The 23253-nt window shown below is 46.6% G+C and overlaps 6 protein-coding genes across 9 annotated transcripts; 3 read left to right on the top strand and 3 right to left on the bottom strand.

The window, feature by feature from the left end:
* Window positions 1–4444: 4444 nt before the first annotated feature.
* Window positions 4445–5548, bottom strand: LOC6616357. Its single transcript, XM_002040681.2, has one exon. It carries the CDS (start codon window positions 5528–5530, stop codon window positions 4514–4516), a length of 1017 nt encoding a protein of 338 aa, XP_002040717.1. The 5' UTR covers window positions 5531–5548; the 3' UTR covers window positions 4445–4513.
* Window positions 5549–5808: 260 nt separating this feature from the next.
* LOC6616358 (hydroxyacylglutathione hydrolase, mitochondrial) lies at window positions 5809–7249 on the top strand. 3 transcript variants are annotated; one of them, XM_032719008.1, is made up of 2 exons: window positions 5809–5894; window positions 6319–7249. In XM_032719008.1, the coding sequence occupies exon 2, from the start codon at window positions 6351–6353 to the stop codon at window positions 7164–7166; it is 816 nt and encodes a 271-aa protein (XP_032574899.1). In that variant the 5' UTR covers window positions 5809–5894; window positions 6319–6350; the 3' UTR covers window positions 7167–7249. The 3 variants fall into 3 exon arrangements, with proteins under 3 accessions (XP_032574899.1, XP_002040718.1, XP_032574898.1); XM_002040682.2 differs by having other exon boundaries at window positions 5871–6164; XM_032719007.1 differs by lacking the exon at window positions 5809–5894 and adding an exon at window positions 5905–6035.
* Window positions 7250–7615: 366 nt separating this feature from the next.
* Window positions 7616–13963, top strand: LOC6616359. The gene is made up of 6 exons (XM_032718121.1): window positions 7616–7709; window positions 7772–7875; window positions 7928–8673; window positions 8752–13078; window positions 13142–13594; window positions 13654–13963. Exons 1-6 carry the CDS (start codon window positions 7683–7685, stop codon window positions 13889–13891), a joined length of 5895 nt encoding a protein of 1964 aa, XP_032574012.1. The 5' UTR covers window positions 7616–7682; the 3' UTR covers window positions 13892–13963.
* A 74-nt stretch (window positions 13964–14037) lies between these two features.
* Window positions 14038–16438, bottom strand: LOC6616360 (protein ST7 homolog). Its single transcript, XM_002040684.2, has 3 exons — window positions 16420–16438; window positions 16015–16360; window positions 14038–15949 (listed from the first exon to the last, which is right to left on the bottom strand). The coding sequence occupies exons 2-3, from the start codon at window positions 16151–16153 to the stop codon at window positions 14475–14477; spliced, it is 1614 nt and encodes a 537-aa protein (XP_002040720.1). The 5' UTR covers window positions 16154–16360; window positions 16420–16438; the 3' UTR covers window positions 14038–14474.
* Window positions 16439–16851: 413 nt separating this feature from the next.
* Window positions 16852–20565, top strand: LOC6616361. Of its 2 annotated transcripts, none has more exons than XM_032718147.1 (6): window positions 16852–18103; window positions 18156–18625; window positions 18704–19377; window positions 19437–19647; window positions 19706–19852; window positions 19908–20565. In XM_032718147.1, exons 1-6 carry the CDS (start codon window positions 16978–16980, stop codon window positions 20058–20060), a joined length of 2781 nt encoding a protein of 926 aa, XP_032574038.1. In that variant the 5' UTR covers window positions 16852–16977; the 3' UTR covers window positions 20061–20565. The 2 variants fall into 2 exon arrangements, with proteins under 2 accessions (XP_032574038.1, XP_002040721.1); XM_002040685.2 differs by having other exon boundaries at window positions 16853–18103; window positions 18698–19377.
* Window positions 20560–23249, bottom strand: LOC6616362. The gene is made up of 2 exons (XM_002040686.2): window positions 23112–23249; window positions 20560–23013 (listed from the first exon to the last, which is right to left on the bottom strand). The coding sequence occupies exon 2, from the start codon at window positions 23006–23008 to the stop codon at window positions 20729–20731; it is 2280 nt and encodes a 759-aa protein (XP_002040722.1). The 5' UTR covers window positions 23009–23013; window positions 23112–23249; the 3' UTR covers window positions 20560–20728.
* Between the last annotated feature and the right edge of the window lie 4 nt (window positions 23250–23253).

A 23253-nucleotide genomic window follows, 5' to 3' on the forward strand; every position in this document is an offset into this window, starting at 1 on the left:
CCAGCGAAAACTGCATTCCGAGGGTGTGTTTCGTGCCGTGCCATTCCCTTCGTTCACCTCGGCCTGCGGAACGAGTGGTCAAGTGGAACGGCAGCCGCTCACTGGCTGCTGTACCGCTAGTTTAGGGGTGTTTCCGTTTCCGCTTCCCGTCCGCGGGCGGTGGGCGTGGCACTCGGCAGCCATTTTGTCTCGCTGCCTCGAAACTGAGGAGTATCTTCTTTTTTTGCCATCTAGGGGCAGAATGGGTCTTGGATTGGCAAACATCATGACCTCATTAGCGATTTCGAGGGTGTCTGATGATTGCCGTGTGCTGTTTCTCGGAATTTACATCGGGTTTCTGTGATATTGCTTCACTTGCGAGCAGCAACGCGTTCTCCTCGCACAGATGACCTTCTCGAATTGGAACTTTAGATGCCTTAAATTACTAAGATTCGGCTGAAACAGAAATATGTAAAGATGTTTAAAGATTCCATCAATTCTTACTTTTAATGTGGATTAAATCTTAAAATATAATAATCTGTGTGCTGAAATACTATTTACAACAGACTTGTTAGACAACCAAATATGAAGGTATACATTCTAATAATCTTAAATTAAAGCAGTAATATAAATTAAATCAAGCCTTTTTTCAACTTTAGAAGTTTGATATGTTTATGAATAATTTCTTCATTTACTTATAATGAAATATAAGTCAAGCTCTTTTGGTTACATTATTTTATTAGCACTTAAAGAAATAAACAACAAACATAATTTGTTAGGGACCAAGCCAATAAAACTTGCAAAAAGTATATTTATGTTTGTAATATTGTTTTGATATGTTCATGAATAATTTGTATATTTATTTACAATGAAATATAAGCTAAGCATTGGTTATTATTCTTAATTAGCAAATAAAGACATAAATAATTGATAAAAATGTCGAGCTCTAGACTTGAATTTGTCTATGTATGCATATATGTATGTACTTACATAGGTATAAAGTCAGACGCGATGCAATTTGATGCTCGACTGAGGCTGAGTTTGGGAAAAATTCCTTGTGCTGCGCATCCAAGGCGATCAAATTTCAATTACAAAGCGCTGCTCTCGACTGCATTCGGCGCAAAATGGTGTGATGGAATAAAATGAAATAAAGTGACATGACAAAGGTGACAATCCACAAAAAGGCCAAACAATTGCGTTGCCCCCGGGAACAGGAGCTGCAATAGCAGCAGGAGCAGGAATAGAAACAGGAGCACTCCTCGGATTCCGATTGTTGTCGGATGGGAATTCATTAGCACCAAAAACCGTGAGGGTTGACGGTTTCGTCACACTCGCAGTCCCAAAAACCCAGATTTGTCACACCGCACATCATCAGCACTCCCCTCGAACAATACTCCAGCTTCCTATCCCTTCTGTTTTCATCGCAGGATCACACAGGTGTCGAGCGTGATGGCGGATTAGGTGCACTTACTCGGGGATTACTTAATTTCATGTGTCCTTGCCGTCGTCAGATTCGAAACAGTTTGTTTAATATGTTGTTAGATCCTCAAAATGCTTTATTGACATTTGAAAAAATATTCAGCTGATTACAATGGTGCATTTGAAATAAACAACTAATGTGAGGCATGTTTAAAATTGATTTATTTATGCACATATATGTATCTACATCTTGTTGTTTAAACTCTCCCTTGTTAAAAATCAGCTATATAAAATGTTGCTAAGCAACTCCCCTTAGCGAAGGTGTGCCCTTTAATTGACCGCAGTGAAAGGATTGTAACCCCATCCGCGCTAATTCCATTATCAAATCACGTGTCAGGACTTAGGCAAAACAAAATAAGCTTTATTTTATATACTTTATGTTTTCAAAGCCCTTTTGGTTCCCACACTATCGGGTTTAGCTGAGCCAAGCTGAATTTTTCACTCGCTCGCCTGGTGTCTGTTTCAAAAATATTGCAAGCGCACAAAAGCCGTTCAAAAGTATTACAAGTTTGGGCGAAAAATAATAGAAAACTTGGGACTAGAAGTATAAAAATTGGTATAAAGTAGGGCTTGGATAAAAAATAAGAGTAAAGAAATTTTCAATTAAAAATCATATATTAATGGATGAGTAAAGGTGAAGGTATATATCTATCATCTTCAAAACTTTAATAACATTTGCAAAACTGGCGAATATTTGTATAAATTGTATATTACCCATCTGAAATCTTGGTAATCCACATTTCCTTCAACCACAACTACTTCCTGGCTTTCCTGGCTAATACTTTTTGAGTAGCTCCTCACATTTCATCTGAGTTCCCACTTTTGCATCATGTAGGATTATAATACCCCTAGATACCCGGAATTTCCAGGCACTTTGCGATAATCTGCGACTATTACTCAATTTTCCATAGCTCATCTCAAATCGTTGTGTTCACCAGTAACTTCTTGCATAACCATTTGTGGCTGGCCAGCCCATCGTTTGCAATTGTTTCTCAATGGCCTTCCATTGTAGGGCATTGTTTGCCCCATCGACGCTCAACAAATTGCTTAACTTCTCGCAAAAAGAGACAGGACGCTCCAGGATATTTAGCAAACGTCATCGTCCTGCGGCAGGAGAAGGGAAAGACTGCCCGGTTAATCCCAAAATTCCAGATTCAGACCAGAAAATAGAGCAGAAACAGCTTACCATCTGTAATCCCGAAACGGCCGACAATGCGTTCTGCAAGGTGTCACCTTGCCGCTATCCTGTCTGCTCCCATTCACTCGCAGGATCTCTTTATCCTGTCGATCACCCAATAATGGGCATTGTGTGGGAGTTTCGTCTGGCGATGCCAAATGATTTTCGCACCTTTAGCTGGAAAATATTTTGGGCATTACGCGCTGCACACAAAAGGTGTTTATAGACACATCGCAGGGCAATCCAATTAATACGATTTGGAAACTAAGCAAACCCAGTGTAATTAATAAAATAAAATATAAGAAACAAAATAATTAAAATAATACAAAAACTTGTTGATACTCATTCGTGATATCTTTAACCTTAAGAAGTCATGCCTTTTTAGGCCGAAAATACTTTGATTTTATATTTTTGGGGACAGACAACACGAGACACTCAAATTAATCAGAACAAGCAGGAAAACAGTTCCCATTTTCCCCGCCACTTAGTAACGCAAATCAATCAGCTGCGACTTTCCTTCGGTAATTTCGAACATATGCTGGGATTCTCGATTCCCGAGCACCCAAACAATTTCCACGCCTAATTGGGTAGGCGAGTTCCATGGGTCCAGTGCACTTTCCCATTGGGAACTCGGAAGGGGGTGTAAGACGATCCTTAGTTGGCAACCAGCTCATTGTTCTCATCAAGGAAAGCTCGCTGGTGTTTCCTTTCTCAACTCGACCGCTAAACAACAAAACTACAACTTTTCCACCTAATACTCTTCAGCTATTTGTATACCTGCCCGGATTTGAATATGATAATTGATTGGAGTTTACCTTCTCGATAGGAATTCTGTTGAAAGTCGGAAACCCGAGCAGATTGGCAACTGATTTCCATCATTCTATCTGATCTAGATCAGTTTTTTCGATTTGCTCTTTCTAAATTTGGTATGCAGAGTTCTTGGGAAATTTTGGCCAAAAATGAATGAATTGGAAGGAAGAAACTTGATAAAATCAGAGCACCATTCATAATTTGGTTTTCCAAGTACCAGACGTCTGTTTCTCACCATTACAAAGTGAAAAATGTGTATATATATTCCCTATATTATTTATATTCAAGTTCTATATTATTTATGCCCAGCTTTAAACGGAATTTTAATTTCTCTTGTGTATCGTTGTTTTCTAACGACTTTATTAAGCGAAAATTTTAAACTAATTATGCGCTGCGAAATTAAATTCCCGCGGGACACAATTAGTGCGTGTTTTTTATTTTTTATTTCGGACATATGCTTTCCCCGGCCGCAAAATGAGCAAATAAATCATAAATGTTTCATTCAACGTAATTGAGCCCGAACTTACCCCTAAGTTCTCCTTCTCCGAGGGGCAGGGGTGGGTCACCATGCCTACACTTCTGTGAAACAAGAAAAACAATGTAATCCGAGAAGGTTTTTAGGAATGTGCGTAATATTGTGTGCGGGTTGCGAGGAGAAGGGGAATTGGGTGGAAGAACTTCTTCAGTTTTAGGGGTTGTAATGGCTCCGCCCCCGGGAACAAGTGGAAACGAAACGAAACGGGCGACGGAATAAAATGGAAATGAAACTGACTCAATACGGGAATCCTTTTAAATTTATACTTTATACGAATATTGATTATATACGTATATAAATTTATTTAATAATATTAATACCTGATACTTATAGTACTATATACTATTATATATTATATTATTTATATTATATATTTTATATTATATTATATTACATTTATACAAGAAGTTGTAATTTTCTGTCTTTAATTTAAAATAAGTAGACATTATATAAAGTTGGTACTTTTTTAATATAACAAGAAAAACACTTCGAAAACGAACAATAACAATTTAACAGCGAAAACGAAACGAAACTCAAACCTCCTTGGCCAGCTTATGGACCTGGCGATAGTTGACGTCCACCAATCGGATACTGCCGCCCACCGTGGCCAGCGGCTTCATCAAGTTGTTCAGGGTGGTGGCCACCGGATCGAGGATGTCCCTGGCGGAGCACAGTACATTGTATAGGAAAATCAGCGGCGGCTGCAGGTAGCCGTTGAAGAGCATGGTCAGGAGGGGCTTGACCAAGTAGTCGGAGGTCATGTGGAGCAGTCCAACGATGAGGGTGTTCACCAGGGAGTAGAGGACAAATCGGTAGCTCTGCAGGATGAAGGCCACCACGAAGGCCACGGCGATGTGCAGCAGTCCGAAGAGCTCCGCCCAGAAGTGGGTGGCATAGGTAGTGGCGCGGTCGGCCAGGACAATCGCATTGATCTTCGGATGCGAGTCCGTCGTGCTCAGATAGTCGGCGCAGCCGTGCTCGAAGGGATAGATGCCGATGCAGGTGTGCCGGTTGGCCTCCTTGCGATTCCACTGCGGCTCCGGCAGATCGTCGATGATGGAGTTCTGGCTCTGCGGCTGGCACTTGCACATCTTGTCCAGCGACTCCACCAAACGGGTCAGAAAGCCACCGTTCTGCTTCGGCGCCTGCGATGATTTGTGGGACTTTGTGGCACGACCCTTCACCTTGGGCGCAGTTCTCGTTGGGACGCGCACTCGGGGACGCCGCTTGGAGTAACGCTGGAACTCGATCCTTTGTGGCTTGTTCTTGCTCAGGCTAAGCAGACTCTTCTCCGGCTCGGCGTGCATCTCGTACAGAGTGTGTGGTGAGCTCTCCACATCCGTGGACGCGGTCATCTCCCCTTGCGCCACATCCTTGAACATGTTGTACTGGGCCTGACTGTGCTGATATGAGTCGGAATCGGTGGAGGAGTTCAGCCGTGGGAAGATCCTCTTCAGGGGAGACTGCAGCTTGGCCGTCACCCCCACGTGGTTCACCTTGATCAGGTTGGACTTGGAGGTGGCGCAGTGGGGATCGGTTGACTCTGACATAGTGACTTTATGTTCTAAACTAATTACGTGCTACTTCAAAGCCAACTGACGTCTTTTCCGATCATATGATCTAAATTCAAGTTTAGCGTACCGAAAAGTCAACTTATTAGCTTTTTACCACAGAAAAGGACATGTACTTATTGGCCTAGAGACAAGAATATATAATTTAATTTAAACATCTATTATTATTATTTGTTTTTGTCCGAGCTGTAATACATTTCATTTCCGGTTTGCGCCACCACTACGTTTGTTGGTATGTTTCGGTATATTCCCGGTAGATGGTGTACCCATTAGTAGTTTCCCTTACCGGCCCGCAAACGGTCTCACTCGTCCACACTAAGCAGATTTGGAGAAAAAAACAACTGTAATTAGGAGCCATAATTAATTCATTTCGAATCGCACACGCTTTTCAGTTTAGCTAGCCGAAAGTACAGAATGTTCGCCTCCGCCTGGCGCAGCGTGGCCACCTCCGTGGAGACCCAGTTGACGGCCACCTACTTCCGAGGTTCGTCCAGCAATCCGAAACTGCTACTGCGTTCCTGGCGGACGATTCCTCGAGCGGATGCCCCTGGTTTCGGAGCGATTCGGCGGCGTTTTCTGGCTGTGCCCGTCATCTGTCCAAGTCTCGTCAAGCGTAATCTATCCGTACATACGTGTTTAATCTAATCTCTGCCTGCGCTGCACTTCCATTTCCCAGTATCTACGCTTTTTGTTCGTCCGTAGCTAGTCAGTCTGTTTATCTGTTGGCCATCTATGTAGCTAAATGTGAAACCATCGCTTCGTTTCAGTGCAAAAACTACGCAAAGTCGGCTTCAGAGGCATGCACAGCACATTGGAGGACGTGCAGCTGGAGGGCATGGAGATCAAGATCCTGCCGGCCCTGCAGGACAACTACATGTATTTGATTGTGGACACGAAGACGCGCGAGGCGGCAGTGGTGGATCCCGTGGAGCCGGAGCTGGTCATCAAGACGGTGCAGGAGCAGCAGCTGACCCTTAGCAAGGTGCTGACCACGCACCATCACTGGGACCATGCCGGCGGCAACGAGAAGCTGCTCAAGCTGTGGCAGAAGGAGCTGGACGTGTATGGCGGCGATGACCGCATCGGGGCCTTGAACAAAAAGGTTCAGCAGGACGACACCTTCACCATTGGCGGCCTGCATGTCAAGTGCTTGTCCACGCCGTGCCACACCACCGGCCACATCTGCTACCACGTCACCGCGCAGGATGGCAGCGGCGAGGGTGCCGTCTTCACCGGCGACACCCTCTTCCAGGGCGGATGCGGCCGCTTCTTCGAGGGCACTCCCGAGGAAATGTACGAGGCGCTGTGCACAAAGCTCTCCGCCTTGCCAGACGCCACAAAGGTGTTCTGTGGCCACGAGTACACGCTGCAGAACATGAGCTTCGCCCGTCACGTCGAGCCCGACAACGAGGTCATCCAGCAGAGGATCGAGTGGGCCAAGCACCGGCGCGCATCCCAGGATCCCACTGTGCCCTCGACCATTGGCGAGGAGAAGTCCTGGAACCCCTTTATGCGCGTCCACGAGGCCGCCGTGCAGAAGCACGCCGGCGGAGCCACCGATCCCGTCGTCACCATGGGCAAGCTGCGCAAGGAAAAGGACACCTTTAAGGCCTGATCTATTTGCTGGAAATTTTCGAAACTTGTGATTTAATATTGGATTTTAATGGTTAATAAAATTAACGCTGTGTGTGAAGTGCAGACAATGGCTTTTTAATAATTCGCAATTTATCGGAAATTGTCGTGACGAATTTTAGATTAAAATATTTTTCGTTTTTTTGAAAAATTATAAATTAATTATTTAGTTTTATTTAAAAGAATTTATTTTTGTTATTCTGGTCTAGCAATACTCTAGTGAAGAAAGTACTCGGATTTATATCGTTGATTCCAACTTTATTCATAGAAGCAATGAATTGAACATTTTGTAAATCCAAAGATTTTATTAAATTTCGTAAAATTTGAATCCCAACGGTTTTGGTTAGGCGTTAGTGCTTTTTGGGCATATCAAAAATACCTTTGGTATTTCTAGCGACTTACCGCCAACGATCTGGCAACGCCGTCTGCCATTAACACAAAAATCGCGGCGTCTGTCCAATGGGATTTTGAAATAAAAACAAGTGAACAGCACGGCGCGATGAACGCAAACAAACGCAGAAGTTCGGTGAGTTCTTCGAAAACTAATTGATTGAGAAGCGCTCATGGTAGATCTACTACTTCTTGCAGCTGCGCAAGGCCCCGACCAAGGAAGATGAGACGAACGCAACAGCGTCCGCGATCAAACAACAAATCAAGCGACGCATCAGCTTCAGTGGCAAGAAGTCCGTGAGGTACGTACAGTAGATATATGCGATGTACAACACTCACCCGCCCTCCACACAGGGAATTTGTGAACACCAAGGAGACCAACAACTGGGACGACTCGTACGAGGTGTCGGAACACCATGCTGAGGACAGCTCGGCATCGAAGTGCTGCAGCTCTGGTTCAGCATCAGTGGCGAGGGTTGTCGAACATGCCGACAAGGAGAACATTCCCCTGCCCAGCCACTGCGAGCGTGGGCATGTCGATCTAACCGTGAATCTGCACGCCAGCGTGGATTTCACACTCCTGCCCTGCGAAATGATAGACAAATCAAGGAAAACATCCGCAACCTCCGCTGTGTCCTTTTGCGTATCCTCTGAGGAGCGCAAACTGTTGCAAAGCAGTCTCAGTGACCGCCAGTTGGTAGACAAGACCATGGATCTGATGTCCGGATCTCTCGTCAACCGCCACCAAATCGCGTCGAGCGTTTGTGAGGAATCCTCCATCAAAGTGGCAAGCAACGAACGGGAGAAGGTGGTATTCACGCCAGCTGTCAAGGCTGTGAGTGACTCCTTCATGGACATCACGCCATTGGGGTTTACTGATCCCACTCCTGCTGCTCCTGCTCCAGCTCCAGTTGAAACTGTATATCCTCCAACTCAACAAAGTTTAATGGAGCTGGAAGAGGACAGCATTGTAAGGGAGATGCGTGAATCTACCAAAAACCAGACCAAAACTCCGGCGCAGAAATCGCTTTTCATGGACATGGAGGAGACCAAGAATAAAACCCAACAGGAAGCTGGAGGTGTATCCTTCCCATTGAATGGTTAGTATTATCTTAGTTAAATCCCTTCCTAAAAGTTCCTAATCACCAATCTTTCGGTTATGTCACTTTATTTTGCAGTTTCTAATGACCGAGATCGTTCGTCATCGAACTCCTTTGAGAGCCTTAATAGCACCATGAACTTTACGAGAGATGAGTCCATGCTGATACCATTCGACATGATTTCGGGGAAAAACATAAGCAAGAAACTCAATTTCCGTCAACTCAACGAAGACCTGGAGGCGGGTAAGATCCAGATATTTCCGAATGGGCCAAAAACTCCGACCACGGATCGTAAGGCCAAGAAAAATCGATTTTGGTCTGGCCTGGAAGAGGAGGGCACGGATGACAGTAGTCCAAAGAAGGATATAAGAAGCATAGTACCACGAGGAACGTTAAATTTCAGCGAGAATATGACCTTGACGCCTACGAAAACAAGTCCAGTTCGCAAAGAGAAACTGAAGGCGGCGGATGAGAAGCAAAAGTATCGACTATCCCAGGCGGATGAGATGATGCTGGACAATACAAACTTCTTGGCCCATGCCAGACTAGGCGACGAAACGCAGTCGAGAAATACGTCGAAGAACTCGACGAGAAGGGAGACAACTTGCGAAACCTCGGAACTGAATTTGGAATATCCTACGATAAGTCAGGACTTTCAACCCATTCCGAGTTCCAAGCCTCGTAAAACTGATTTTATAGCTGAGGAAATGCAACTGTGCCAGACAGATTACCCTGATATTCCTGCATTGCAAACTGCTCCCACGCGACTTACCTTGCATCTCAATGAATCCATGGATCATGAAGCAACAAAGTCCACGTACGTTAGGAAGGAGATTTCGGTAACCACGCAGGAGACTATATACGAAAAATCCACAACCAACGAGCAGAACAGCAACCAAAATCGCACCACATGGGGCTGCACTAAAACCAAGCGCAGGGAGACGCTTTTGATGCAGGAAAGCATGGAGGAGGACATCATTAGTCCCCTCAAGGACTTACAATTAAAGCCCAACGCGGCTCCTGCGAATACAGGGCATTCCAAAGTGAACCATACGCTGTATCTAGCAGAACCACTGGAGGAAGTGGACATAAACCAAAGTAATATGATACCTACTAAAAATATTGCCCCTAGAGAACAACTTAAATCAAGGAAAACGCTGCTATTAGAGGAACCCATGGAAGAGGAAATGTGCAGTAACATTGGTTACAATTCCAAAAGAAAGACTCTCCACTTAGCGGAACCTCTGGTGGAGGAGGGGGAGGATGTCATTTCGGAGAAGCACATACCAATGAAAGGAGTCGCGCATCAAGAAAACAAATTCAAGGGTAGGCAAACTCTTCTGTTAGCAGAGCCCATGGAGGAGGAAATATTTTACAATACGAAAGATCCACAGGAATGTGATTTGAAAAGAAACAAGACTGGACCTCTGGAATACAGTCAATTAAACCAGGGGAAGAGTTTCACTTCGCAAAGCAGATCCAAAGCTAGACAAACCATCCTGGTCGAAGAACCCATGGAGGAGGACACGGATTGTAACAATAAAGATAATACTGCCAAACCTGGAGAGGACCACATAAACAAGGTAGCCAAACCCAGACAAACTCTCCTTATGTCAGAACCTTTAGAGGAGGATATGTGTCTTCCACCGCCAAAGAATAAGTCAATAGTGACGCATAAAACAATAGATAAATCAACCGAGCAGCAGCGATCAAAATCGAGGCACACGCTATTATTATCCGAACCTATTGAAGAGGAACATATTCAGCAGGATTTGCCAGCTGGAAAGGAGTATAATTTGGCTAGACAGCAAAGATTCAAGCCAAGGCAAACGCTCATCATGGCAGAACCCATTGAAGAAGATGTTGGAGAGACGGAACGTAAATCACATGCGAATAGGACGCAAACTAACATCACAGGTTCGTCAACTTCCAGACCAAGGCACACTCTTCTGATGTCTGAACCAATTGAAGAAGAACTAACTAACGAAGATAAAAGCACGAATGCCAGCACCAATAGGACCTTAAGATCGAGGCGAACCATTCTGATGGCGGAACCGATAGAGGAAGAGGGCAATATGTTTATCGCTAAAAAAATAGGTCAATTTACTAAAGAATCTTTTGAAGAAGTGGTATTTCAAACCTCCAAACCTCGTCAAACTCTGCTGATAGCCGAGCCTATAGAGGAAGATGTCTTCAATCAGTCAAATGGTCAGCCAAAGCCACACTCTGTATCTAAGGATAACATCACTAGGAAGACCTCAAGACGCCACACGCTTATTAAAGCCGAACCCATTGAAGAGGATTTGGATGTTCGTAAACCGCTGGAAAATTCAAAGGAGTCATCTTTCACCGCCAGAATTATTCAGTCATTCGCCGAGCCCATTGAAAGTGCCCTATTTTCAATTACTGATCAAATAGCTAAACAGCAATTTTCCGAATCGGTTCAAACTCTTCCCAAGGAACCCCTAAACCATCTCCACCAGAAGCCTCGGAATACCCTCACCTCGCATGAAACTATTCAGGAGGATTTAGAAGTCGAAAAGGAAAACTCATCAGTTAAGCCTATGAGATCTAGGTGCAGAAAGACCCTAATCATGGCAGAGCCCATCGAAGAAGATGTTAATAGCCACAATATGACCAAACAAAATAGGATCTGTGACTCTTTAAATGGTCCACAGTCCGGTGGATATATGGCTGCCAAAACAAGACAATCCGTGCATATACCGGTACCCATTGAGGAGGATCTTATTCCGGGCCAACAGCATAGAGAATTCAAAGCGGCGGTGAATGGCATAACTACACTGCTTTCGACTGAGTCCATAGAAGATGATGTACCCGCGCAACATACTCGAATTTCTAAAAATAAATCAATGGGCTCGAAGGTTTCGGCGGAGCCCATCATCGAGGATTTGGATTCCAAAAGACCAGAGATTTCACAATCCGCGGAAGCGTCTTTACCCCAAAGGAGCCAGTTTCCTGATGTTCCGTCATCCAGAAGACATACACTACTTTTATCGGAACCCATGGAAGAGGATGATGTGGGTATTTTCGAACATATCTACCCCACAAGAGACACACAAATTTCCGAAAAATTAGAAAAACCAGAAGGACACATTCATTCGCCCAACAATTCTGTGGACAACGAAGAGGTAGGCACTTCTCCCAGTGCCATGGCCCAGCAATCCATGGCAATGTCCGAATCAATGGACTTCCAAAGCCCGCAGTTCAGGCCGAGGGGTCCGGACTTTAATGCAATCACGCCGGGAATGTCCCTGACTGAATTTGTGGACCAGGAAGAGATGTGCAAGACCCCGATTCACAAAAAAGTTCTCCTGACTTCCCATCGGAAAAAATTGTCCATGTACCAACCAGTGCCGATAGACCTTGAGGCGGATGCCTCCGGCGTTGGAACTCCAAAAAATCACGTCCAGCTAAAGCGTCTACCCACGCACCTCACGCCCAACCTTCCGGAGTCCAAGAAACGACACACGCATCTGTTTACGAATAGCAACATGGACATCGAAATGGAGGAGGATCAGGAAGGTGCTTGGGGGACGAAAAGTATTCAAATGCACACAGGGACAAGTAAATCACGCAGGACCTACACGGTAGAGCAGTTGGACGCGTCGGTGCAGCCAGTAAGGGACTACAATCCTGTAGTGACTGAGCTGAACAAACAGGGCGGTCTTAATGTGCTGGAGCTGCCACGAAAATCGGCCTATAACATGGATCTAGAGGAGAAACCCATCAGTATCTCCGATGTAAACAATTACTTCCAGGGGCAAAAGGAGGAGGAGCGCCAGTCTAGCGAAAGACAGAGCGGTAGCTCCAACGATAGAACCTTCAAGAGCTACGCAGCAACTAACTCAAAATTCATCAATCTGACCGGGAACACAACCATCTTTGCAGGCGCAGAAGATTTGGGTGGTGAGGCGAATGACCAGCCCCACCAGATAGACAACGAGCACCTAAGTCTGGTTTCCACGCTGGCGGAGGAAACAGACGATGACGGCGACGAGGAGGAGGAAGAGCAGGAGCAGGAGCAAGAGCAGCATCTCTTACAACCTGAAATCTGCGAGGCTCAGCTGAATTCAATGATAAAAGCTGGCAGCGAAGGCTCCTGCAAAAAGTGCAGGAATTGCAATCATACTTTGAGCGAAACGAGGCTAAGTAGCGATTCCTTTGTCCTACCACCTCGGAAATTGTGGGATTTTTTAAGGCTACAGCAACGGTTGCGCAAGATAAGGCAGAACCCGTCGTGGAAGGAAGTGAACACTTACTGGGAGATCGAGGAGGAGGCTAGGCTGTCCAGGAACCAGGACTCCGACGATTCAATGGAGCAGACCAAGGTGGATGAGGAGGCCACCAAGTGGAACAAAGCGGCGCTTCTTGAAATGTGCAGGCTGTGAGTACCGAATATACTTGGAATTTTGAATCATTTCTTCAACATTTACTATTTCCCCAACAGACGAACAGAAGACAATGCCATAACCAAGCCCCCGGAATCCTTCTTTTCGAGACTCAAACGTTTGCTGGCCGAACAGCAGCCCAACTGGATCTTCGACTACCAGCGTAAAGTGTCCCAGCAAATGATATTTTACAACCGACAGCTGACCACGATCCGAATTGTGGTGAACTACCAAATCGAAGACTTGGTGGACGAGTCCACCATTAGCGTGTGTTCCATTGAACTAGACAATGAGGTGCCCACTCCCAAGGACCAATGGTCATCGCGTGAACACTTTTTAAACTTCCACCTAAGTCTCCGCCTGCCGCTGAATCCTGGCGACGAGATCGAGGGCAGTGATGAGACGGCTTTCTTGAAATTTCTCAACAGCATTGATCGCCGAATTGCAGAGGTCAAGCAAAAGTTACACAAAGTTTTAGCTCTTCTAGCGCAAAAGAGAGCGAGGCTAACAAGGTAAGGCCTTCTCCAAGTTGTATTTCAATACATTACTAATTTAAGTGTTTCCTTTTTAGAGAAGCAAATCGAACGATTGTCAGAAAGATAGTGCGAAAGTGCATCGATCAGGAACCCATCGTGCGTCTCGAGAAGATAAGTTTCCTAATTGAAATTGGCAATATTGAGGACGTTTCCTTCACGGATATCCTACGCCCCGAACTGCATCTCTTCAATGAAAACATTCAGTATCTGCCCAAGGGAATTCCTTTCCTGGAAACCTTTCTCACCGATCCCGAGCAGTACCTTAGAAAATAAATGTGTATGTTAGACTACCTTTTAAATTGTTTTAAATTAAAATAAATGCATTCGTCTGCGTTTTTTAACGAATCAACATTGACAGTGTAAATGGGAAAAGTGGATTTCCATTGAATGAAATAAAACAAATAAAGAGCAAGGAAGGATTTTGTTTGAATTTAAGTTTACTCGCTTCTCGTACTCGTTTACAATAATTAAAATAATAATAAAACTTAAAAGTAATTTAGTTTCCTCTTGCGTGGCTGCTGAAAATTCGTTTCGTTCATCCGGATCACTTGGAAGCTGGAACTAGTTGAGTGCGTGTTTGCTTGCATTTGCTTTGTTTATGTTTATTTCACGAAGACAACACAGACATATTAAGATCCAAAATATATATATGTTTTATATATATATATATATTTATATATATATGTATGTTATGTATGTAGGGTTTGTGTTTTGAGTGGTTCCGTGGCCTTCTGCCCGCTGGCCTCCCAGCCACATGGAGATGGATGCGTGTGAGTATGTGTGGTGTTCCTTGTTTTGTGTGAGTGTGTGTGACGTCATTCGAGGGTGGAAAGTGGAGGAGTGTGTGACCTCCGGCTTAGACGCGAGACAACTGCTGCAGCAGATTGCACGGCCAGAACGCCTCGATGCGCTCCTTGAGCAGCTGAAACGGATACGAAATCCAGGTAAGTACGGTCTGTGCCAAATGACCCATGGGCTCCGGATACTGGTGGGTGGCCAAGGCCAGCAGGGCGGTAATGGAGCACAGTCCCGCCGTGAACAGGATGAAGAAGGGCAGCTCCTTCTTGGGATAAACAGACACCTCGTGGAACGCCGGCAGCAGTTCGCGATCCGCGCACTCTGTGCACGTTGGATATGGATAGAAGAGGTGGCCGCGCTCCAGCGGATACGGCAGCATGCGAAACGTGCCCTCCCAGGTGCAGTGCAGCAGATTCAGGGCGCCCTCCACCTGCTTCCAGTGCTTCAGATGGAAGAACGCGTAGGCCAGTGCCTCCGAATCGCCGCGCTTCAAAATGTGCTCTGGCGGTAGAATAAGTCGCTTTGTCTCCAGCAGATACTTGGGCACATGCGGATTGAACTCCACCGCCCGATGAATGGCCTCAACGGCGCTCATTTCTGCTGGACTTAGACCTCGCTTGGATGCTATGTCTGGCGAAAACTTATCGGCCACGGCGCGCGCCTTCAGCAGAGCAGCTGTATAGCAGATAGTCGCCGATTTCGGCAGCGAGATGTCATCGTACTTGGCCAGAATGGCATGGCAATCGGCGTAGGCCTGCATCTCCAGAAGCGTTTCGATTAGATTCTCGTGGATGTTCAGTACGCTCATGATCGAGGGTATCTCCTTGGTGAGATCGCGAAACATCTTAGCCGCCTCCTTCAGCTTGCCCAGCTTGCGGGCGCACATGGCAAGCCTTCGCTTGATGTAGATCAGCACATTGGTGTCGCGCCGATGCATGCCATCCGCAATGGCGCCCTGATGTTGGGTGGCCTGCGACTTGCGGTAGTTGATCTCGGCGACCTTTAGGGCCGTCTTCAGGATCTTCTCCGCCTCCATAATGGTCATGGCTTCCTCCTCGGCCAGCAGTATATAGGCAGGCGCACATTCCGCATTGATTTCCAGAGCACTGTGAGCGGACTTGATGCGCTGCATGGGATTGCGTTCGCGCCAGGCCGTCTGCATGATCTCATACTCCTCCTTGCGGGCGTCGCCTTCGCAGGTGAAAAATGTTTGATGATCCTGGGCACTTAAGTTCATGTCGTAGTAGGTCAATGGCTCCTTGCTGGTAGCCCAAAAAAATCTCTGGTACTCGGCGCCGCGAAAGAGATTAAGTGGATTCCGCCAGACCTTACACTCGGGCATTTGGGTGCCCGTACTTGTGGTGGCGCTGCCACTGCCTGATGCCCCTGCTCCTCCAGATCCTCCACCGCCTGCTCCGCCATTGCTGCTGCTGCTGGAGCCACTGCTGCTGCTGCTGCCACTGCCATTGCTGGACTCTGATTGGCCATCACTGCCATTTATCCAGGGGCTAATGTGGTTGATTGAGACTTGCTCTGCGGAACAGGGACAGTGAAACAGAAGCCGAAGTAAGCGGAGGAAGGGGAACCCCACTACTCACCTATAAACGAAGTGCCATACTTTCGGAAATACCACCACTCAAAGATCAGGATCAGGCCCGAGATCAGGCTGGAGGTCCCTGTAAGCGCCACGTAGAACTTGGGCGTCAGAGTGCTTAGAAACATGGACGAATCCCACATCCTGCTGCCTGCTGCCCCCTGCCTGCGAAGTTCTGTATTCGACGCTCGCTTAGCTTTGACCCCAGCTCCGTCCGGATTCTGCCGCTCGCCGGGATTAGCCTGCGTCTGGGGGTTCGCGGATACTCTGTGCTCTGGCACTGACCACCGCGGAGGGGTTGGATCAATTAACGGTTGCCTTTCTTGGCGCTATCCTTTCGCGAATCCTTGCTGCAGATGAGACTTTTTTCCATCAAGTATTCGAAAGGGGATGAGCGGGGGGTAAATACCAGCGCAACGTTACCGTTCTTCGTCGCCTTCGAAATGCCACTGAATGTAATGGTCACTCTGAAAAGTTCTTGCGAGAAAACCTTTCAACTACATTCAGAAATATTCCACGCATGTAACTAAAATCTATTGCATTGCCAGAATATATCCTCATTTCCCACTGTTATCTATTATTTCTTATATTTGTTTTAATAGCTTGGTACTTATTTCGCTTATCATATTTCGACAGTTATTTCTTACGATCATTCTAGGGCCTTACTCTAATAGCAAATAATAGCAAAAGCGGTAATATATTTTAAAATATTTAAGCGAACTACCTGGAATCTATTTAATGCTTATTGTGGTTCAAATTTAATAAAAAATATAACTCTCGAACCATCCACTCTTTCCGATAGTTTCACGCCTATCGATAGACCCACCTGCGCACCACTACAAAAAATGGCCGCTGTGCTGCAAGTGCACTTTTTTTTATAATAGACCAATCCGATCGAAACCAGCACGCGAAGCCCTTAATTTGGAACTCCTGTTGAACGGAAAGCCATCAGTGGGGCAGTGGAATCATGGAGGAGGTGTCGGATACTGCAATGACAACTCTGGAGTCAACCCAAGCGGAGGAACCACCACTAGGAGTCGAAAAATCTGAGAACCTAGAACCAAAAACGACGGCGTTGGAAACACTCTCAGAAAGTGCGGGTCCCACTGGTTTGGAGAATAAGCTGGCCAATCTCAACGGATCTGAAGAGGGTCCCTGCTTGGATGAGCTGAGCACGCTGGAGCGGGAGATAGCTAAGCTGCATAACATTCGACCGCCGGATGCGGCGTCCGAAGCTGAGGATTCCGTCACACCAAGTGGCGGATCAGAAAATGGTGGCTTAGAGCCCCGCCTGGCCCCAGATGAACCTAAATGTCGATCCCCAATAATCGAAGAAGGCAACACTGCCTCAGGCAACGGCCAGTCCAGCGAATCCCCCTTGGAAGAGGTAGATCTCATTGCCCTGCTCAAGGGGACGGATACCAGCCATGACCAGCCAACGGGACAGGAAAAGTGCACCTTGGAGAAGGCTCTTTCCGAGCTTGACGGCGTTGGAGAAGATGGGGATGTAGGTGTTACCATCGAGGGCGAAGGACAGTTCGAAATCATGGAAATTGACGACGACGAGGGAGAGTCATCGAGTCGAAAAGCCAGCCCCAAGGTACCTGCGTCCAAGCCCATCAAAACTAACTCCTTGCCTTCTATTTCCAAGCATAAGCTTTCCCCGGAACAAGCCAGAGCTGTTGCTCTGGAGCAGATGGCCGGTCTAAAGCCAAAGTCGCGTCGTAAGGAGCCGCCTGCTCCGCCTTCTGTGGTCAAGCCAATAGATATTGTCAGCTCGCTGAACGATGACTGGGACGACTACGACTCTGAGGAAGACAAGCCGGCTTCCGCGTTGGTGAAAGAAGTGATAACTATGCCTCCAGCACACGTAGTCACTAAGAAGCCACCTCTGGCTGTGAAAAAGTTGTCATCCCCAGTTAAGCACAGCCCGAACTCTGCAATTTTGCTAAACAACAAGATCAGCGGAGTAAAAGTAATGTTAAAGACCGTGAGCCAAAAGCAACTTGCAGCCTCAACAGGGGCAGCAGCGGAAAAACCCAAGCCGACTGTCGTTGTGTCACCTCCCAAGAACACCGAAGAGCATACTACGGGTACAGTAAAGGTGGAATTCATTAAATCGTTGTTAACAAACTAAACTTTCAGGGTTCAAGCGCATGCGTGTAATTAAAAGGAAGATAATCTGGGACCCCGATGTACCCGAGACGAAAAAATCGTTTGCGCAGTATGCCAACCCAAAGGCAGTATCTCCAGCACCCCCCACACCAAAAACAAATGTCAAAAGCATTTCGCCCACTACGACGACTAAGAAGGAGGTGGCGCCCAAAAAACGGTCAGCTACACCTACTGCTCGGTCTACTAAAGCTGGCACGCCGGTCGGGGGAACAGAGCGGGGTCCCTCGCCCGTCAAACGACGGGCGCAAACTCCGAACACAGGTCTAGCCAATGGCGGAACTCAAAAAAAGAAAAAAGTCTCTGAGATCGATCGCCTGATGGGCGACGAGGGAGCTGCCAATATGATTCATGCAGTTGAGCATGAGCAGCGGGAATTGAGTGGTGGTGAGGTGTCCAATAAGCCGCTGATGCGCAAACGAGCCATGACCATAACCGGAAGGGTAAGTACTTCTGCTATAGAAATCCGCTATACCTATTATCGATTATCGAATATTTATGATTTCCAATACAAGAACCAGACAGCACGAGTTGCAGTGGAACCAACACCGCCCAAAAAAGAGTCAGCCCATTCGGCCGCCAAACGAACGCCTGCAGCAGCTGATTCCGTTTTTACTAAGGCCACCGCGAACACATCTGCCCGTAAGCCTCGCGCCTCCGACTCATGGGACTATGTTTACAAACAGCGCGCCAGCGAGGAATCGATGATCATGCGTCGGCGCTCCAACAGCTCGTACTCCAGCAACGCCTCCGTCAGTCGAAATTCGCTGGACAATAGGCCCGGAGCAGCCAATCTGTCTGATGATGCAGGCGAGGGCTCAGACCCGTCATTTAAGTTTGTAAAGCCCGTAAGCAAGTCGAGCCAAAGGGGCGGAGAAGATACCTCCTCGCATACGTTGGCTAACGATATGAAGGCGAACAACGGTAGCGAACTGGTGTGCCTGCACAAGGTTAACAAAGTTGCTCACCTGGTCATCCACACGCAACGAGGAAACTTTGGTCATACGTACAGCACGCAGCTGCTGGAGCAGTTGAACGACACACTGTCCAGTGTTGCCCGCAAAGGCGAGTTCAACACGGTGTTGCTTACCGTCGAGGGTCCACAGTTTTGTCAGGGCATCGATTGCCAAGAACTGATTCAGGGTTCCCTGGAGAAGCGAAAGGATAGTGCCAGTCAACTGGCTGCGGCCCTAAAGTAAGTATTTCGAATGGATCTTTGAGAAAAGGCTTATTAACGAAACCATTACATTTTAGAGGCTATCTACGCACTCTGGCCACATTTCCTAAACCCTTGGTGGCGGGCATTGTTGGCAGCCAAATTAATTTGGGCGTTATGCAGCTTCCCTTTGCTGACTACGTGGTGGCCTCTGATGATTGTAGTTTCGAGACTAACTATGCCAAATTGGGTCAGCTGCCCGAGGGCTTTGCTCTGTGGCATGGTCACCAAAGAGTTTCCAGTGAAGTGGTAAATATTCATAGTCCTCTATTAAGCCTATCTACAGCTCATTCCATGTATCCTTCAGCACTCTCGTTTGTTTCTTCTGGGTGAAAGACTGTTCGCAACGGAACTTTTGGAATCGAATAGTTTCGTTGACAAGATCTGCAAGGCCCGTAATGTCAACGAAGAGTCTCTGGCCATAGCCAAACAGATATCCACTAGCTCTGCGGAGGTAAAAAGTAAAATCGAGTGGTATTATTAGTTAACTAATTTCGAAAATCCCGTAGATGTATCGTACGCTGAAGAAACTCAACCACTCCGCCATCAATGCCACGAAATTCCCGCGTCTGGATGAGGAACTAAAAGTTATAGGCGAGCAATGGGTTACTGCCAATTGCTTGGCCAATTTTAAACGCTATCTTAACGACGTTGATTTCTAGAGCATAGATTTATAGTTACTGTATACCATTTGGGAATTCACATTCATGCATACAAACCATTTAAAGATTAATTGATATTTTTAGTTGAGTCCTTTTAGGAGTTTTATTCTGGACCATGAGACTATCGCCCTAAGATTTTTTGTACTCCTTCCCATAAACACACGTGTAAAATGTTTGATCCTATTGTAAAGTACGAACGCTGTGTAAATTGTAAGAAATTCGGAGGCAGGAGTTATTCTATTATGTTCTATTATGGTTTGAAAGGTAACTCGTTTAGTTGGAAAGTTTGGGTTGGAAAGTTCGCGAATCAAATGATCGCTTACATGTTTTCAATTCGAAATTTTATTTTCCGTCATCCGAAATCCCCAAATAGTTAACTTTTCAATAAAACAATGAAGTTTAAGATCCCATGCAATATATCTTGTGTTATATGAAAAAATGTTAAGCCTCAAAATGAAATAAAATAAGATGAACAGCTCCCATAAACGGAACTAATCAATTGAAATCTATTTGTCGACTGATTTATTATGGGAGGCTAGTAAAGGTTTTATAATGTACAATGTAATGCATGCAACTAGTTTAAACATTATTTATGATCGACAGCACGCTTCTGCTGGCTAAATGCACTATAACTCAACTCAGTTCCTGATAGCCAACTGAATCCCCACCTAGTTGTCCTTGTGGACCTCGAAGTAGGCGGGTAGCTCAGCTTGGAGGCGCAACAAACGCACGTAGGTCAGCAGTTTCCATTCGCTCAGCGGCTGATCCTCGGGGTGCACGAAGGTGGACATGTATGTGACTAGCTCCTGAGATCCGTCCTGGTCGAGATCTGCGACAAGCATCGAGTGGTCCTGGTTGTTCAGATCCGGTTGGCACACCACCTCCTTGCGGTTGTGGCGGCAAAACTGGATGATGTTACTTCGCGAGGTGTTCTCGATGTGGGTATCAGCCCCCACGAAAACCACTAGTAGCATGGTTTCTGTAATCATGTTCATTTTGTAGCTTCCGCCTGGAGAGATTCCACTCGATTTGGTCAGGTTCTTATTTGGAGATGGCAGTCCAAATGATTCCCTCTTCTGCTTCACATGCTCGAAGACATCGAACTCCTGGTGAGGCGGTTGAAACTCTTGATCTTTCGCCTCCGTGCTCCTTCTTAGACGTTGGTGCTGCTGTTGTTTCTTTGCCTGAGCCTGAGACTTTTCTTTATCCTTGATAGCATTTATGTTCTTCGTGTGATTGTTGCTGCCAGTCTTCTGCACATTGTTGCTGTTACTGCTGGCGGAAGTCTGTTTGGAAGGCTTAGCCACCCCATGCCACTTCCAGAACTTCATCACGAAGCCGGACATTTGCGACTTGGTATTTTTGAAGTGCCATTCGGCGGGCTTCATGCCGTACATTCCGCTCGTGATGAAGTTTTCCACCACATGGGGTTTGCCATCGCGGACTTCACTAAGAACAAAGGTAACGTTGCAATCCTCCGGACAGCGTCCTCGGTTCTCCACCACGAGTTCCCGTCCACTTAGAGAATATATGTTCCTCTGGGCATCCAGCTCCCGCCGCTGGCCATGGTTTCTATGCTGAGAGATCTTTGAAGTGCCTAGTCGTTGGCTTACAATGGATTTGTTGGTGATCAGGGCATACAGCTCGGCCAGACTCTTGGAACGCTGCTGCTCTGTGCCATTGGCCCGCTGACAGGTGAAGCTCACGTTGCCCGCCTCAAGCTTCACGTTGCTCAGAGTGTCGCAGTCGTGGATGGTGAAGCCATCACCAATAGGTGCTCCTCTTCTGCCCGACAGCATGCGCAGCACATTGCGAGCCTCTAGTTTTTCTGGAGATTCATGTTTGAGCTGGGCAAGCGATTTAGTGCGCTGTACCAGTGTCAAACTGGTCACGAGCAGCAGGTCCACTACTCCATCTGCATCCAGATCAGGCAGGATGACTGGGAAGTCATAGGCATCCACCTTTCGGGCTGATCGCTCCTTAAACCACCAAAGCCATTCACCAGAGACGGGATGAATAGCTCCAAGTTCGCCATACTCATCCAGTACCAAGCAAGCTGGTTTCCCATTGCCATCTATATCTATGAGGGTGCAGTCCAGGGCCACAGGCTCATCAACCATCTCCACAAACCAAGCCACAGCTCCCGAGGAGCCAATCAAACAGATGATGCCATTACGCCGCTCGTTACCTGGGCGGAATTCCGGGAAAAAGGCATCACCGCGGTACATGAATATCAGGTTGTTCTCCCAGGCTCTTAGACCACCGACCACATTAACTCCTCCCTTAAGTTCCGCTTTTGTGTAATTATTGAACCAGTTGTGGGTCTTTATCCTGTCTCCGACGGCTGGACAGGATCCAGTGCCATCGGGATTACCGCAGGGCACCAGCCACACAAAGGATACGACGGCAAGGAAGCACAGGAGTAGGCTGCCTATGAAACAGCATTTCCTTGCCGGTGACATGGGGGTCCGTTTGGACAAATCCTCGCCGGTCTGATCATGGTCCCCTAAGATGGCTACATTGTCTGCATTCGCATCGAAATCACTGTTGAAGTGGGACAACTCCGAGCCCACTCCACCATTATCGCTCAACATAACGGAACGGAAAGTATTCTGCATATTAGTAGCGTAGCTACTGCCCTCGAGTTGGAACTTCTGGGTACTCCCGGCAGGATTTCGAGTCACAATCCTAGTGGCCGTGGGAGATGCTCTCGTATGTGGTGATTTCAGGGCTAGAGTGTTCGGCGGGATGCGTATTCTTTGGGCTTGGAGCTGATCCGGCGGACTGGGCTGATGAGCTTGCTTAAGTTTCTGTTGCAATTTCTGTCGATGATTGGCGGCGTTGTGGATCTCAATTTCCTCGTCGGATTCAGAATCGCTCATTGCCTGACTTAGTGGAGCATAGATGCCCTGGTGGCCAGCGGGGGGCAGTAATTCGGAGTGCAGCATTTTGGCTGTCAAAAACAGAGAACAAATCCGGAAAAATCAATACCAGCCGGTCAAAACCAATGGCAAATAGTCCAAAATAGAAGGAAAACCCAAGTAAACCCACCTCCGTTGATTGGCTCAAACACGCTTTGACATCTAACATCCACATAGCTACTGCTTTTGATCTTTATTGGATTAGGCGAAACATTAATTCCAACGAACGAAAACACCCTTCGAAAAAGCTCTTCTTTCCGCAATTTAAATTC

The sequence above is a fragment of the Drosophila sechellia genome, chromosome 3L, assembly GCF_004382195.2.
Source record: "Drosophila sechellia strain sech25 chromosome 3L, ASM438219v1, whole genome shotgun sequence".
Lineage (NCBI taxonomy): Eukaryota > Metazoa > Arthropoda > Insecta > Diptera > Drosophilidae > Drosophila > Drosophila sechellia.

Coding starts and splice junctions, on each gene's coding strand:
- LOC6616357 (XM_002040681.2), bottom strand. CDS start 5,530: ATGTCAGAGTCAACCGATCCCCACTGCGCCACCTCCAAGTCCAACCTG.
- LOC6616361 (XM_002040685.2), top strand. CDS start 16,978: ATGGAGGAGGTGTCGGATACTGCAATGACAACTCTGGAGTCAACCCAA. Junction 18,626..18,697: donor CCATGACCATAACCGGAAGG/GTAAGTACTTCT, acceptor TTCCAATACAAG/AACCAGACAGCACGAGTTGC. Junction 19,853..19,907: donor TATCCACTAGCTCTGCGGAG/GTAAAAAGTAAA, acceptor AAAATCCCGTAG/ATGTATCGTACGCTGAAGAA.
- LOC6616362 (XM_002040686.2), bottom strand. CDS start 23,008: ATGCTGCACTCCGAATTACTGCCCCCCGCTGGCCACCAGGGCATCTAT.
- LOC6616358 (XM_002040682.2), top strand. CDS start 5,966: ATGTTCGCCTCCGCCTGGCGCAGCGTGGCCACCTCCGTGGAGACCCAG. Junction 6,165..6,318: donor CTGTCCAAGTCTCGTCAAGC/GTAATCTATCCG, acceptor GCTTCGTTTCAG/TGCAAAAACTACGCAAAGTC.
- LOC6616359 (XM_032718121.1), top strand. CDS start 7,683: ATGAACGCAAACAAACGCAGAAGTTCG. Junction 7,876..7,927: donor AGTGGCAAGAAGTCCGTGAG/GTACGTACAGTA, acceptor CCCTCCACACAG/GGAATTTGTGAACACCAAGG. Junction 13,595..13,653: donor AAGAGAGCGAGGCTAACAAG/GTAAGGCCTTCT, acceptor TTTCCTTTTTAG/AGAAGCAAATCGAACGATTG.
- LOC6616360 (XM_002040684.2), bottom strand. CDS start 16,153: ATGTGGGATTCGTCCATGTTTCTAAGCACTCTGACGCCCAAGTTCTAC. Junction 15,950..16,014: donor GTATGGCACTTCGTTTATAG/GTGAGTAGTGGG, acceptor CCTGTTCCGCAG/AGCAAGTCTCAATCAACCAC.